The sequence below is a fragment of the Notolepis coatsorum genome (assembly GCF_963971535.1).
Source record: "Notolepis coatsorum genome assembly, chromosome: 1".
Lineage (NCBI taxonomy): Eukaryota > Metazoa > Chordata > Actinopteri > Aulopiformes > Paralepididae > Notolepis > Notolepis coatsorum.
The window spans coordinates 230189417-230206776 of record NC_140165.1 but is presented as its reverse complement, the minus strand read 5'-3'; the positions used below and the strand labels follow the sequence as shown (position 1 = coordinate 230206776).

Genomic DNA, 17360 nt, shown 5'->3' with positions numbered 1-17360 from the left:
GCTTCTCTATCAAGGCGGTCCGTTTATGTTTCTATTAGCTAGTTATATAACGTTAGCTTCTCTATCAAGGCAGTCCGTTTATATTTCTATTAGCTAGTTATATACAACATTAGCTTCTCTATCAAGGCAGTCTGTTTATATTTCTATTAGCTAGTTGTATATAACATTAGCTTCTCTATAAAGGCAGTCCATTTGCGTTTCTAAATACAGTGGAAACTGATTGTACATAATATGACAGATTGATGTTACTGTTTTTGAAATGCAAATAACAGCTGTATATAGCATTTGTTCTCTCTGGACTCCATCTACACCTCACGCACAGTCACCCGCTCTGGTAAAATTGTCAACGATCCCTCTCACCCAGCACACCACTTATTCCAGCACATGCCCTCAGGTCGCTACAGGTCCATTTTAACCAGACACACTCATCACAAACAGTTTTTTCCCCACAGCAGTCCGAACACTGAACACCCTGGCCCGCCCCCCTTTGCACAGACGGGTAAGCATCTGTCACTGACTGACACTGTTACCGTGACTGTCCTGTATGTATTTATGTAAATATATATTTATTGTGGGGATTGGGAGGTGGGAGGGGGGCGTTTGATGTGTGATGTTTCATGTTGATGTAACCAGTGCTTAACAATCTGTACCGCAAACAATTACCACCAACCATCGTTGTGTGGCATTAAAGTATCTTGTATCTTGTTTATTGCGTTCGTTTATGACCTGAAGTAGTTCTGAACAAATCTTGCAACAAAACCACACCTGTTATTAGAATCGGTATCAGTGCATCCCTAATTTTGGAATGTTCAGTTTCATGTATACAGAGATAATCCTGATATTCTAGATGCATAGAGAGACAGATTGACCCCAGGATATGAGGAGCTAGTACCCAGAACAGGGATGGGTCATAATGCTGTTTGTGTCCAGGCTGGATTTATTGTTCAAATCAAATTCTTTATATAGCTTGTTATATAAACCTTGTGGCATTTCAAAAGAGAGAGCAAGAGACAACGAGAGAGAGAGAGGAGAGGAGAGAGAGACAAGAGAGAGGAGAGAGATAGAGAATGGAAAACGTATATAAGATGGACAAGTTAAGAGGAAAGGGGACAAAGGGAGAGGATGGATGTTAAAGGAGAAGAAAATAGAACACGAAGATGACAGAAAGCGAGCAGGATGTAAGAAACAGAGAGATGAGAAACTAAAGAAAGAAGAGAGAAGTAGAAAGAGGAGAGATGTGGGAGAAAAAGTGATGAGGAGAGGAGGAGACAGTGAGAGTGAAAAGCAGAGACCATGAAAGTGCAAGAGAGAGGGTGAGTCAGCAAAGGTCAGATATCTCAGTGGAGTGTGTGTAACACTCAACAGCCATCCTCTGCGACACACACACACACACACACACACACACACACACACACACACACACACACACACACACACACACACACACACACACACACACACACACACACACACACACACACACACACACACACACACACACACACACACACACACACACACACACACACACACACACACACACACACACACACACACACACACACACACACACACACACACACACACACACACGTCTTACATTCATTCCAACACCTAGAATGCCCTCCAACTGACTCTGAAGCTGAAGGTTCTTCCTTCTCTTGCTGCATTTAAAAGTATGATCTCCGACCACGGTGTTGACTTCTAACTGTCTTAGCTGATTCTTTATTGTTTATTCTTATTTGTTGTGCCATCCATGTATGAAAATGCTGATAAACCGTGTCTCCTTTTGTAAGCTCGTCATCGCCGTAAATTAGGGTAACCTCAGTGTCTCACGAGTTGAAATAAAGGTTTGAAATGAAATGCCTTTACTCATACCAATACACGCCGGAGCTTAATTCTTACCCAAACCTTACATTTTACCAATCCTAACATAATCTAGTCATGTCCACATACAGTTACAAATGAGTAGCGGACATCAACAGTGTGAACGCAGCCACACATTACGAGACCAGTCAGTTACAGTTGTGCTCAAATGGCAACCAGACCGATGCGGGGGGCAGATAGCAGGATAAGACACAGTATCAGTGTGTTCAGACGGTCTCCTCTCCTCCGTGTGGCTGCCAGTGATCCTGCTAACCTCCTGGCCCTCCTCTCCTCCGTGTGGCTGCCAGTGATCCTGCTAACCTCCTGGCCCTCCTCTCCTCCGTGTGGCTGCCAGTGATCCTGCTAACCTCCTGGCCCTCCTCTCCTCCGTGTGGCTGCCAGTGATCCTGCTAACCTCCTGGCCCTCCTCTCCTCCGTGTGGCTGCCAGTGATCCTGCTAACCTCCTGGCCCTCCTCTCCTCCGTGTGGCTGCCAGTGATCCTGCTAACCTCCTGGCCCTCCTCTCCTCCGTGTGGCTGCCAGTGATCCTGCTAACCTCCTGGCCCTCCTCTCCTCCGTGTGGCTGCCAGTGATCCTGCTAACCTCCTGGCCCTCCTCCTAGTGACACCGGCCATCTGTGTTGGGCTCATGGTGGGAGTCTAATAACCAGCCACCAGCCAAATTGCACCGTGGCTGGTGTACTCTGCTAGACACGACAGACGAACAAACACAGGGTAACCTGCAGGTTTCGACAAGTTCAATTTAAGACTTTTTTAAGACCTTTTTAATAATAATAATAATAATAATAATAATAATAATAATAATAATAACCTTTTTAATACCCTTTAGAGCTGAATTGAATGGCAATTTCACGACCATACCAGCAAAAAAATTTAAACACATTAGGGACACTGAACTGGCGGCTACACGTTGTGCGCCAATTTTAATTCCTGCGCGTTCCATACAAGCCCCTGCCCAGACGCACCAAGCTCCCGGTAGCCCAGCAAAAAAAAAAAAAACGACTTCAATACAAAAACATTTAATTATATTTCACATTATTTCATCTCCCGGCAGCCGGGCTGCCCCCCGAAAAAACGTTGTTCCTTTTTAATACCCTGCAGATACCCAGACAGATTATTTTATAGTGCATTTTAATTGGCTGGTTAAATACTGAAAGGTTTTTGTTAGGTTGTAGTGTGCGAATCCACTTTACCTGGCTGAGTCGTCTCCATCCCTGTAACAGAGAGGATGATAACCAGGTTAAGTCACAACTATTCTCATGTAAACTATTACCACACACACACACACACACACTATTCCTAAAGGGAAAACCCACCCTAAAATTGGAATTCACATATTTCATATACATGGTATGGCTCAGTTTAAATGTGTGAATATGAAGTCTCTCCTTCAGCTGAACACCGGTGAGACAAAACTGTAGTGATGATGTCATCAAGAGACAAACCCTGGAGTGGCTCCACAGATACGACATGAATTAAAAGTTTAAACACATTATGCCTGGAATGGTGGTTGCTGGGTTTTTCCCAGCAGGGAAATAGGAGTCGACACCCCTCCTTCAACAATTACCGTCGCAGTGCCCTTGAGCAAAGCACTTGCCACCAGCCTAGCCGTTGGCCAAAAGCATCCCTCACGGAGTTTTAAGCTAGGCTATAGTGGTCTGTATCCACTTCCATTCATCTGTGCTAAGCTAGGCTAGCTTACAGCCGGATAGCTTTCTACTGAACGCACAGAGAGGAAATTGGTATCCATCGTATTGTCTGACTCTGGAGAAGACGGTAAGCACCGCTCAGTGGCCAAAATGTCCAGACTGGACGTACTGGTGTGTAGCAGCGTGTTCCTGAAAAAATCTTCTCTGGGTAAAGGTAAACTAAAAGAATTAAAGGGGCATCAAGAGAGAAAACTAGGGAGGGGGGAGGGATAATAAATTGCACAGAGACATGCTAAGTGCCCATCCAGCCATCCTTGGTGACAATCACTCCCATCGTCATCCCCTCCATACTATACTGTTTAACTAATGAGGCGGTCCATCTCCTCCATACTATACTGTACCCATAATGATCTGCCTCACAGTTTTAACTACTATACTGTACCCATAATGATCTGCCTCACAGTTTTAACTACTATACTGTACCCATAATGATCTGCCTCACAGTTTTAACTAATAGGGAGGGGGGTTATAATCTGAGGGGAGAACACAATTTAAAGGTGCTAAACGTACGCACTACCATGAGAAAACACTGCATCTCAATATGTGGAGTGAAACTGTGGAACAGTCTAAATGTGGTGCTAAAGCAATGTCCAAACATGAGACAATTCAAACTGATGTATAAGGAAATTATGTTCACAAGGTACAGGGATGAAGAAGGGACTTGATATTCACGGGTGTTTACATTTTTATTTTGTTTTCTATTTTATTTTATTTTATACATATATAGTTTTTGTTTTTTGTTTTGCATATATATATATATATATTTTTTTTCTTTTTTTTTCTTTTCTTTTCTTTTTTATGTTTAAAATAGTACACTCATTTGAGTAGTGGAAAAGGGGTAGGATTAAATAAGTGTATACTTCTTCCTACTCCTTTTCGAACATGCAGATTGAGTTGTTTTTCTTTTTTGTTATTGTTTGTTGTATTCATTGCATGTTCGAAATAAAGACTTCAAATAAAAAAAAAAAATCAAATCAAACTACTATACTGTACCCATAATGATCTGCCTCACAGTTCAACTACTATACTGTACCCATAATGATCTGCCTCACAGTTCAACTACTATACTGTACCATAATGATCTGCCTCACAGTTCAACTACTATACTGTACCCATAATGATCTGCCTCACAGTTCAACTACTATACTGTACCATAATGATCTGCCTCACAGTTCAACTACTATACTGTACCATAATGATCTGCCTCACAGTTCAACTACTATACTGTACCATAATGATCTGCCTCACAGTTCAACTACTATACTGTACCATAATGATCTGCCTCACAGTTCAACTACTATACTGTACCATAATGATCTGCCTCACAGTTCAACTACTATACTGTACCATAATGATCTGCCTCACAGTTCAACTACTATACTGTACCCATAATGATCTGCCTCACAGTTCAACTACTATACTGTACCCATAATGATCTGCCTCACAGTTCAACTACTATACTGTACCATAATGATCTGCCTCACAGTTCAACTACTATACTGTACCATAATGATCTGCCTCACAGTTCAACTACTATACTGTACCATAATGATCTGCCTCACAGTTTAACTAATGAGGCGGTCCATGCACTGGCACTAAATGGCTGCACTGTCCATCTGTCGCCCGAGTTATCCGGCTCTCTCAGCGCTCACGACTCAGATGAACACATTTAGACTCTCACCACGGGACCCGCGGCTCATTAAAACACGCTGCCGTTGTCATGCGGGCATCCGGCAGGAAGAAAGAGACTCTGCGGGACACTTTGGGTCCCGATTCACCGTTTTACCGGCTAGAGTTATTATCTGAGAGCACTAGCTTTAAATTAGTTTCATTTTAGGGTTTCAGCACCCCAAAAATATTGTTTTTGGACCGATATGGTGATGAACCTACTTTAAATGTATCACGCCAACTAAAATGTACCCTCTCTCCATGCGTGCATTGAACCAGAAAGCAGTGCGTTTGCCGACATAAACAAGGAAGCGACCAATTTGTTAGCGTGACCAGGAGATAATTTTGGGTGGGTTTTCTCTGTATCCTCATTGTATGTTACCGTTGCACTTTACTGTTACATTTGCACTCTGGTTGGATGCCAAACTTGTTTTCATTGTACTGTATTTTTGCTATATGATGACAATAAATCTAATCAATCTATAGTCACCATAATGTTATTTTTTCTTTTAAAAAGATACAAAAAAATTTAACATTTTAAATCCAAGAAGGAAGATGGTTTTGTGTAAAATATGTACCAATTAGTAATATTCAATAGTCATATTTAGACCGCTGTGGTCCTATAAGGGCTTGCCATCAGTGGATTCTGGCACCTAAACTGTAGTGAGTGAAAACAGAGGAAGTACATGAGGAAGCAGATACACACCAGCCACACCCTGGCGTTGTGTGACCGGTCACTTCAAGCGACCACAAATAAATGTATTTTCTACTCTCGCTCATGTACCAGCGCCCTTACTGTAAATTTGGTTTTGTTGTTGTTTAAGTGAGGCAGCCGCAGCAATGACAGAACTCACCTGTCAGAGAGGAAGGAGTTAATGAAGTCATGGGTTCGCTTCTTGGACCTGGAAATAAAATACGGTCTTAGTTTTGCTTTTCTTCTTCAGCATAGAAAGTTACAAGTGACAAGACAACACTAATTACAAAACATACAACATAGAGAAGGGAGGATGGTATGAGTGACATCACAAAAACAATATAAATACCCAGAACAGTGACAATTGCCAAAATATCCATTCACCATTTAACTCACAAGTGCTTTAAATTCAGACAGAATTACCAACTCTGTTAGTCCTCCTGCATGCTATTCCTAGCAGAGGGAGCGAAGAACATAAAAAGCTCACTTTCCTCATCTCTGGCAGAGCATTTATTTATTTAACCTTTATTTATCCAGGCAAGCAATTAACACTTTGAGTGCCGAAAGACGTGTTAAGACATCATTCCTAGCCATGCTCAAGTTGCCGAAGACGCCGTAACTCGTCTTTGATATCAATATTTCAAAAATCTGTGATCGGAATCATATTTTCCACCCGCAGCCCTGAGACCCACCGAAATGCCCCACTGAACTCTCTAGCGGTTCAAGAGCGCCATCTGGTGGCCGATCGGCGCAATCGCCAAACAGGAAGTGATATGGGTGAAGTGCTGATCGCCCATATTACTTCCGGGCACTCTCTATAGCTCCCGGCACTCGCGCTCGATACAATACATAGCGATCCGTTGCAAATAACTCGATAAACAACATGATTTGGACGTATATACTATTATACAACCTGGAAATGGACCGGATATTTCTACATCCCATAATAGGAAAATGTCTGTTCCACGCTCATCGCCCAACGGCGCGAGGAAGATACGGTAAGATTCAGCGTTATTTTTCAATGTGTACGATACTAACTGCTATGATGAACATTTGACCCACATTAGATGAATGGTATAACGCTGCCCACGGAATTATAAACGCCCCCTCGGCCATCCGGTCAACATCAGATGACGTGTAGTAACTTCCAGAAGTACGTGCTGTTGAAATTTATTATCTGGCACAGATCGCTATCAAACTGTATTTCATCATCAATATAATGCATTTGGAGCTATAAATCATGTTCTGGAGAAAGCTGCAGAAAGAGATGAAAACATACTTATACATTAGACCATATTTTAGTATGAATATGTGAATGAAAAAGTTTAACGTTGCTTCACCCTGAACAATACATATAGGACTTTGAATGGGCCCTAATAATGGCAATCTAGCAATAGGATTTAAAAAGTTATAGCCCTGCAAAGAAGGGGAACTTCTCCATATAGACGGTGGGCCGAAGGTCTCTAGAGGCTTCCGTTAATGAAATGATTGATCTGGTTAAACAGACTATATGTTATTGTAATATGAACTACATAATATACTATAATAACACATTTCCGTTTGTTGGCAACGGTTGTTGGGTCATATCTTTATGAAATTAATGTGTTGATAAGATAAAAACGACCTACGTTTGTGAAAAGGGGCGTTGCTTCGGAACCAATCAAAACGCGTTACAACGTCAGGTGACTTGATTTCTCCCAATGACATTCCTCAAGCTCCGGAAACTAGGAAGTAAATTTGCGACTCGTCTGTTGACAACACTGGATTTAGCTCTGCATCGGTAAGCTCTCAATACTCATATACATTACTATTGAAATGCATTTTTACTTAACTCTACAGCATTATTCAAACGTGATAGGAAGTTATGAGTCATCAGCTGTTTATATGCATCCGTTTTGACTTCCGATTACACATTGGAAAATATTGTAGCCAGCTCACAGACTAACGTTACGTTAGCATTTTAACTTTCTCAGATAGCAATCTAACATTACGTTAGTGTAAATCAAACAACTCTAACCCAATACTAATAATAGTAACTTGTTTCACATTCTTGCTGTGTGTTAACTATGGTATAGCGGTATGTGTTGTTGCCTGTGACGTTGTACTGCTACATCTATTTATGACATACCAGATTTGTAAATACAGTACTGTTTGTCACAAGACGTTGTCACAACAGTTACATATGTACAAAATATACTGTCTCATAAATATACTCTTCCAATATATAAATATACATATAAATATATTGTTTTAGATGCTGTTGTCACTATGAATTACAAATAATAATAATAATAATAATAATAACTTTATTTGTATAGCACTTTTCATACAGAGGTTTCAGTTCAAAGTGCTTCACAACAGCAAAAAATACAGGCATAAGCGAGCATAAAAAGATAGACAGGTAGAATCACAGTGTTTCACATTAGGATCTAGCATCCCAATAGGCTCTCCGCTTACAGTTTTCAGTAACACAAATAGTAAAAATAGTTTAAAATGATTCAGTTTAAAAATAGTCAAAAAATTATAAAATAGAACGGACATAAAAAATACAGGCATGAGCGAGCATAGCAAGATATGGCAAATCACAGTGTTTCACATTAGGATCTAGCATCCTAATAGGCTCTCTATTCAGTAATACTCCTGTAATTCATGAACAAATAATCACAGTGTTTCACATTTGGATCTAGCAAATAATAAGAATAAAATGATTCAGTTTAAAAATAGTCATAAATAATCAGTGTTTCACATTTGGATCTAGCAAATAATAAGAATAGTTTAAAATGATTCAGTTTAAAAATAGTCATCAGTAAGAAGTAAAAAGTGCAATAACCGACACATGAATTTGATAGGCAGTGTAAAAGAGTAGGCAGGGTAAGAATAAATACAAGTTGTGTCAGGATATCCCTGATGTTTCCTCTTGCCACTAGGTGGTAGCAGATATCTATCAGTGAAATGCCTGAGCAAAGAGATAGGTTTTAAGCTGTCTTTTAAAGATGTCTAGCGAGTTGGCTTCCCTGATGTTTTGGGGTAGTTTGTTCCATAGTTTTGGGGCATAGTTGATAAAGGCTGCATTACCGATCCTCTTTTGACTGCTTCTGGGAGCCTCTAGTAGTCCAGCAGCTGATGATCGCAGTGTTCTTGCTGGTGTGTAATTTATTAGAGTGTTGGCGATGTAGCTAGGTCCCTGTCCATTTAGAGCTTTGTATGTAAGGAGAAGGACCTTAAAGTCAATTCTAAATGTTACAGGAAGCCAGTGTAAAGCGGCTAGGACTGGACTAATGTGCTCTCTCCTTTTGGTTCTAGTTAGCAGTCGGGCTGCAGAGTTTTGGATTAGCTGAAGCCTCTCTGTGGTTTTCTTAGGGAGACCTGTGAAAAGTGCATTACAGTAGTCTAACCGGCTAGATATGAATGCATGAATTAGCTTCTCAGCATCGTTCTGATTAATAAATGGTCGTACTTTTGCTATATTTCTGAGATGGAAGAACGATGTTTTCGTCACTTTGCTAATATGAGAATTGAAGTTCAGTTCTGAATCTATGATAACCCCAAGACTAGTGACCTCAGATTTGATCCAAGGGGTTAGTCCCCCCATGGGGGGCCCTGATGTAAACAAAACAAACGTCTTTCTCTGGTCTGCATCCCCTTAACAATAGTTTGATATTGGATGGTCCCTGTGCTGTTGTTTACTGTCTATCTGTATGTCATGTATGTAATATGTTATGATGAATTGAAAATGGGGGACCCTGATGTAAACAAGATGAAAGTCTTTCTCTGGTCTGCATCCCATTAACAATTGTGTGTATTGAGCTGTACTGTACTGTACCCATTCTGCAATCTGTTAATATGATGAATACCGTTATCTATTGTAGTAACAATGTTCCAAAATGTATTGATTGTTTTTCTGTTTCCCCAGATGCTCAACCCTGGACCACACAACAGATATATTCTAGGCCTAATTAACCCTAGCCTGAGGGTTCTATAGTAGATCAATCATGCAAGCTCAAAGATTGAGCTCTTGAGGTGACTGCTCTATATCAAGAACCATTATCAGAGTGGCAACTGCAGGACCTGTATTTCCCAAAACAATGAATATCATGATTGAATGAGAGGCCATGGTAAACAGCACAGTGAATAAACAATGTGCAGTCCCCTTATATATTGTTCTGGATAGAAGTGGGGCCAGGCTAATCTGCAAGAGCTCAACTTTTGAACAAGGATGGTCTCACATAAGCTGTCCGGGGACGACTCACACAGCTCTCTACTCTCTGGGCCCTGGACTGGACACCCCTCCACTGTACTAGTTACACATTACACACATACAAATGACAATAACACTATGTAACAACCATCAAATGCACTCACAGCACACACATCCACACGCACACACTCACTATTAAACAAACAACTGACTGCAGCACCCACTTTAGAACACCTAAACACACTTTATATTTATTGGCAAAGAATTTGCACTACAACCCATACCTCATTACACCTTACTGTAAATTGTACCTCATCCCATTTCTGCATTGTACTGTATAGTATATTGTATTGTAACTCAGTTACTTTTCTACTCTGCATTGTACATTGTATGTATATATTGAACACTTGTCTACGTACTTGACTTCTATTTTATACTCATCTATTTTTATCTAGCACAATCTCTGGAGCAAAACAGAAAGAAGCATTTTATATAAAAGTATTCTGTACTTCTGTATGACAACTAATAAAGAAACTTGATCAAAAAAAATCAACATTCTGTTCTCTATGCCAGGCTAGATCTGACCTTGACTCATGTTACAGGATTAATACACACTTTATACACAAATTGCATATAGCATTCTCTTTGGTAGCATTCATTCTGTGTTTATTGTGTCATACTGGGGAATAATATTAATATTATTATGTCCTATTGGGGACATAATTTAAAATTCTGAGCAATTCAATCGTTTTTTTATAGAGAGGACGTCTGACATTAATTGAAAACTGTATTAACAGATTGCAGAATGGGTACAATACAGTACAGCTCAATACACACAATTGTTAAGGGGATGCAGACCAGAGAAAGACTTTCATCTTGTTTACATCAGGGTCCCCCATTTTCAATTCATCATAACATATATGACATACATGACATACAGATACAGTAGGCCTACTGCTACATCTATACATTTAATTATGACATACCAGATTTGCAAATACAGTACTGTTTATGATACAAAGAGTCCAGAAAAGTATCAAACAATTGCAGATGGGATGCAGACCAGAGAAAGACGTTTGTCTTGTTTACATCAGGGTCCCCCATTTGTAATTCATAGTGACAACAGCATCTAAAACAATATATTTATATGTATATTTATATATTGGAAGAGTATATTTATGAGACAGTATATTTGCAGTCCAGAGAAAGACTTTCGTGAGAGACCAACAAAGTGAGGTATGTAAAAACTTGGAATCAAATTGTGGTCGTAGATCTAACGTTAATATCACGTTAACAATCTAATGGCTAGAAAGCTCACCTGACGTCGATATGGCTTAATACAGTGCGAAATACAATCTTATATAGTAACAAAACAATACACAAATTGAACATAGTTTTTAACGTTTTATTACAATAGTATTTACTGTCTCATGTTGCGATGTATAATACAGCTAGCGTTCCAGTCAGATTCTCCGTTCTTGTTGACAATTTTGGGGTCCGTACTTCCCGTTTCTGTATCCTGATTGGTTTATCAGCTAGAGGTGTCCCAAGATATGCATGAGCAAACATTGAATCTAAATGTAAGATTACGAACACCGATGACCAACAGACGGCTGGCCAACAAACGTATTTTGACTCAACATAATAACTAGATATTACACACAAAGAATTGTGTAGTCTGCCAACATGGATCAATCAAGTTCACTTTAGACTGACTCGGCCTCCCCTCTAATAGACAAATAGAGCTGGCAACCCATGGTATATAATGAATTTAACCTCCGGCACCCAAAGTGTTAAGAACAAATTCTTATATACAAAAGCAGCCTGTCCAATTTTTTATTTTAATTTTTTTTAGAGTCACCTTTTTATTTTAGTGATGTTTGGTGAAAGTTAGATTTGCACTTTATTAATCCCAATAGGGGAATTCATTCTTGTTTGATGATCAAGAGGTACCTTTTATTTGTGAAGTTTGGTGAAAAAGCAAGTTATTGCACTATTAATCGCAATAGGGACATTCATCTTTGTTTGATCAAGTGTAACCTTTTATATATATATATATATATATATATAATTACTTAAATCTTTTAAGTGAAGATTGGTGAAAGTTAGGTTTGCACTTCAATCCCAATAGGGAAATTCATCTTGGTTTGATAATTCTTTTGTGTCAAATAAAAACAAAGCTTATTTGAATGATTTCCTTGGCGTTTCTAGTTTTTAAGAAAAAAAAATTGATTAAAATCGTAAATCGAATGTGGTGTTTTTAGGCCATATCGCCCAGCCCTAATTGGTAGGAGGGTTTATCCAGAATAGCTTTATAGATCACCCCTTTATAGGTAGCAAAACATGTTAGATGCATTTGACCCATTGTGGAAAGATAAAGCAGGGACTTATTTCGGGTCGCGACCAAATCAGGCGCACTCTGGAGCCCTGCTGTAACGTCTTCACACACAGGCGTTTCAAGTGCTACTGCTGTTGTTGACTCTGCCAGATGGTTTGTTTTCACATCTCGCGTGATGATTTTGCCCAAATCCAGCTGCCAGTATCGATATGAACCGAGCTTGCTAACGTGACTGGGATTAAAGCAAGCTTTTAGGGGGGGCGGGCCAAGGCAATGGTAGGGGAAACACTGAATTTGGAAGCTTCATTTTAATATTTTTAGGCAAGCAGAACTCTTGTTAATGTTACTGTTGCTCGGGGGACAGGTTAGACTGCAGGACCGCTGCCTCAGGCAGCCGTGGTCGTGGGTTTGGCTGCTGTTGTAAGTGCAGGTGTGCAGGTGCACGCTTCTCTCTCACCCTGGCGTCCACTCCTCCTGGTTGTTGTGTCCCTGGGCCACCATGGCAGCGGCGTACGGAGTCCCCAGCAGAATGTTCCCTGGGTGGGCTGTTCTCTGTGGTGTGCTGCTGATGATCTACACGGAAAGAATGAACACACAGCAACAATGACAGAACGCAGAGGTTAAGACTAGTTGTCAGGGCTTGCAATTGATTTATTTCACAACCCTCCTGGAACCGTCCCAAAACTACACTTGTTTTATGATTTGAAACTGAAGAACCATTCCAAATCTAAAAACGTGGTTGTATATAAATTCAAGTCTCTTTCATCTCGACGATCCAGGACCATATCGAAATCTCTTTTCTATAAATGCCCCCTATACAATTTTTTTATCATCTCCGGGATATCAGGGTGCCCTTAGTTTCAAACAAACGACAGGGTCGAAAACAGAGATTGGACCAGATCGTTTTGGGAGCTAAATCTAAGCGAGTAGAAAAAATACCAAAGGCCAACATTTACATTTTGCCCAGTGGTAATGCCCCCAACATCTTGGGTGGGTTTCCTCTATATAAGTCTATGGTTTACACCAGGGGTGTCAAACTCATTTTCACAGAGGGCCGCATCAGCATTATGGTTGCCCTCAAAGGGCCAACGACCGTATAAATGTTAATGTAATGTAAAATAAATATAGCTACTCATTTACATATAGTTAAACATGTTTCTGTATTATGTATTTATTACTTATTCAAGTTATACATATTGCATATGCCTTTGCATAGATGTAAAAATATGTTAGCTTATGTTATTTTAACAAATTATTTTAGTTTATCAGAACCCCATATTACTCCATCAATCAATGATCAAACCATTCAAGTAAATAACAAAGAAGAATATCATCAAATACAAGCTATGACATTAAGTTTGTTCAAAACCTTTTTGTCACAGTCAAGAGGGGCAGAACTAACAACTGTGAGCTGCAAAGAACGCGTGGGACAGATGTAGCAGATGTTACAAAAACAAATGGCTGCACACAACCTTGCAGAGGCCATACATCCAACTAATGGAAGATAGTTTAATTAACTTTAATTAACAGATTGCAGAATGGTTACAGTACAGTACAGCTCGATACACACAATTGTTAAGGGGATGCAGACCAGAGAAAGACTTTCGACTTGTTTGCATCAGGGTCCCCCATTTTCAATTCGTAATGAAATTGCTATTATGTGTCTGCATGAACCCACAACTGTAACTGTACTCAAAAATAACAAAATAAGGGTTGTCTCAGTTCACAACTATATTGGTAAAGTTTTGGGTGGGACTTGTTTGCGTCCCTACAGCTTCTTATTCAATTGAGCGAGATGCTCGGTTATGTCACACAGCCAGCTTGCATCTGACAGTTCAGACAATATTTCTTCAACCCTTTGTTACCTATTCCGCCTGGATCTTTTTTGTATTTTGGGCTGTAAAATTGTCAAAGAATGTCTGAGGAGTAAGTGCTTTTGGCCTTTTTTCCTTTGTTACTTCATCAATACCTCAGATGTTCAACACACATGTATGTGTAAGAATGTGTAATAACTAAGGCTGTCAAAGCTTTATTAACGCATTAACCCACAATTATTTTAACGCCGCTATTTTTTAACCCAAGATTAATGTTAAAAAAAAAAAAAAAAAAGGAGATTTACCAGAGCTCTTGGGGGGCCACATCAAATGACGTGGCGGGCCGCATTTGGCCCGCGGGCCATGAGTTTGACACCTATGGTTTACACCATGTATTTTTTTTTAAGGTAACCAAAGCGAAAAAAAAGTTACCTATGCTCAGGAAAATGATCTGGGGTTATGTAAAATATGTGTGCCAATTGATCCCCTTTGGGAAATTCGGTTATCATAGCAGCATGGGGGAAGGTAGGTACAGGTATGGGCAGGGTAATAGTAGAAATTCATAAATACTGGCAATACAATTAGATCTGTAATAGATCTGCAGATGAGGGTCTGTATGCACCATCGGTTATATTGTAATAGATATAGGCAACAAAGAATTTGAATCTGAATATATACTATGAGTGAAAGTAAACAGTATACACAAGGTGCCCTAAATGGCACAATATACGTCATATATACACATAGACCATGATATCTGTCTCTATCCTCCCGGTCATAGGGATACCAGCAGTCAGGTGGTGGTTGGTATAAAGCCTGGGGGAGAGGAGAGCCAGCTGGCTGTGCTCAGCTACCATGGGAGGTGAGCGATGAAGAGCATGGTAGCCACTGCTAATAGAGTCTCATGGCCATTTTCAGACACTGTAGCTCCATCACGTTCAGGGCTGCCTCTCCTTAGTCCATTACTCGCTCCATTTGGTCTTATTTGACCAAGATTTGTTAGTCGATTACCATTCTCTCTTTTTCATGGTGAATGAACCAATTCCTGAACATGTTTAACAATCTCTGGTACTGTAAGTGCTCCTTCTGCATGTAGGGAGAGACAATTTTACAATTGTTTCCCATAATTTTGGCGAGTTCCTTCGCAGCTCCTGGGACAATGTTACTACGACTGAAGAGAGAGAGAGAGAGAGAGAGAGAGAGAGAGAGAGAGAGAGAGAGAGAGAGAGAGAGAGAGAGAGAGAGAGAGAGAGAGAGAGAGAGAGAGAGAGAGAGAGAGAGAGAGAGAGAGAGAGAGAGAGAGAGAGAGAGAGAGAGAGAGAGAGAGAGAGAGAGAGAGAGAGAGAGAGAGAGAGAGAGAGAGAGAGAGAGAGAGAGAGAGAGAGAGAGAGAGAGAGAGAGAGAGAGAGAGAGAGAGAGAGAGAGAGAGAGAGAGAGAGAGAGAGAGAGAGAGAGAGAGAGAGAGAGAGAGAGAGAGAGAGAAGAGAGAGAGAGAGAGAGAGAGAGAGGAGAGAGAGAGAGAGGATCAGCTGGAAGCAGTCGACTGCTAATAATACTGATCTAATTATAGGTTATTATTATATCCTTCCTCCTCTGGGGTACCACTGAATCTACTGTGTCTATGGCTAATGGTAATATACCTAGGGCTGGGTATCTACTGTGTCTGTGGCTAATGGTAATATACCTAGGGCTGGGTATCTACTGTGTCTGTGGCTAATGGTAATATACCTAGGGCTGGGTATCTACTGTGTCTGTGGCTAATGGTAATATAGCTAGGGCTGGGTATCTACTGTGTCTGTGGCTAATGGTAATATACCTAGGGCTGGGTATCTACTGTGTCTGTGGCTAATGGTAATATACCTAGGGCTGGGTACCGTTTAATTTGTGAGCCTGGTGCCAAAATCAATAATATGATTATTATTCCTAAGTTCCTAAGTGGTTCCAAAACCATGTACTTTTAGTAGTGCACATTTATTTTTGGTGGATGATTATAAAAGACGTGGAACTGTGGTTTAAAATGTTTTATTATAGTGGTCAATTTAATTATAAAGCTGGGAAGAGACAACGTTTCTTTATGCATGTACACAATCATAGCTTTATACGATCATAGCTTTATACGTAGTGTCTTCTTGTGAGCCCATGTTGGCTGGGCACCTTGGTGCATGACACTGAAATAATAATAAATCAAATCAATATAAAACCTTGCAATCTACTATACTACTATAGCAACAATACCAAACTACACAATCTAAAAACACACTCTAGACTGAAAGACACACTTGTCCACAGTCTAAAACATGCACGTCTATGGTTTAGAATACACTGTCTACTATATTGTATGTACCTGCCAAGCCCAGCATGCGTAACGCAACATACTTCATACTACGGATTTGCTAGATAGATAAATCTCACTGTGTTAACTGGTAAATAAAATGAAAATACAAATTTAATAAAACAACATTTATAAAATAAAATCCCAGACCCCATTTTGAGAAGCGCCAGTTTAAGAGAGCAAGCACCTGCTACCAGGCCAGCCATGTGCAGGTAGACAGATACTTACTCTACTTATTCATTTGGCACATAATCAACCAGACTCCTTTATATTATTATAAGTAGGAAAGTGGCTGGTGGTGAGCACTGGAAGCCACCCGCCAGAGACGAGCTGATGAAAGAGTCTCCTTCGCCAGCCAATACGGAGGCTCGCTGAGAGGGCAGAGGTGAGGAGCGGAGCTATGGAACCTCTATAAAAAGCTGAATTCCAAGTTCAACGCAACGAGCTAACGAGCCCTGCGATGCTTAACGAGCTTCTCTATGACAGCCAATGGCTAATGAGCTCATTAAGGCTGGGGAAACACAGGTCTCTGTTCTCCTATAGCTAGGATGGAGCAGACATGCATTATGTATATACACACACAAGTGTGCAAAAACACACACACACAAGCACATACACACAGGCGCACACACGAGGAGTATGTGTATCTGATGAACCGGTACAGGACTAAGCTATAAGGGCTATACTAGGCTGTGCTGGTCCCACTGTGTGTTGCATCCAG

The 17360-nt window shown here is 40.3% G+C and overlaps 1 protein-coding gene across 3 annotated transcripts in view; it reads right to left on the bottom strand.

Moving 5' to 3' along the window:
- Positions 1 to 17360, bottom strand: part of tfdp2 (transcription factor Dp-2) — a 129711-nt gene that overhangs the window by 45355 nt on the left and 66996 nt on the right. For all 3 annotated transcript variants that reach the window (XM_084321761.1, XM_084321762.1, XM_084321763.1), the window contains 3 exons: positions 12951 to 13066; positions 6118 to 6165; positions 3080 to 3100 (listed from right to left, as the gene is read on the bottom strand). In XM_084321761.1, the coding sequence (XP_084177887.1) occupies positions 3080 to 3100; positions 6118 to 6165; positions 12951 to 13066 (185 nt within the window). The remainder of the gene's footprint in view (positions 1 to 3079; positions 3101 to 6117; positions 6166 to 12950; positions 13067 to 17360) is intronic.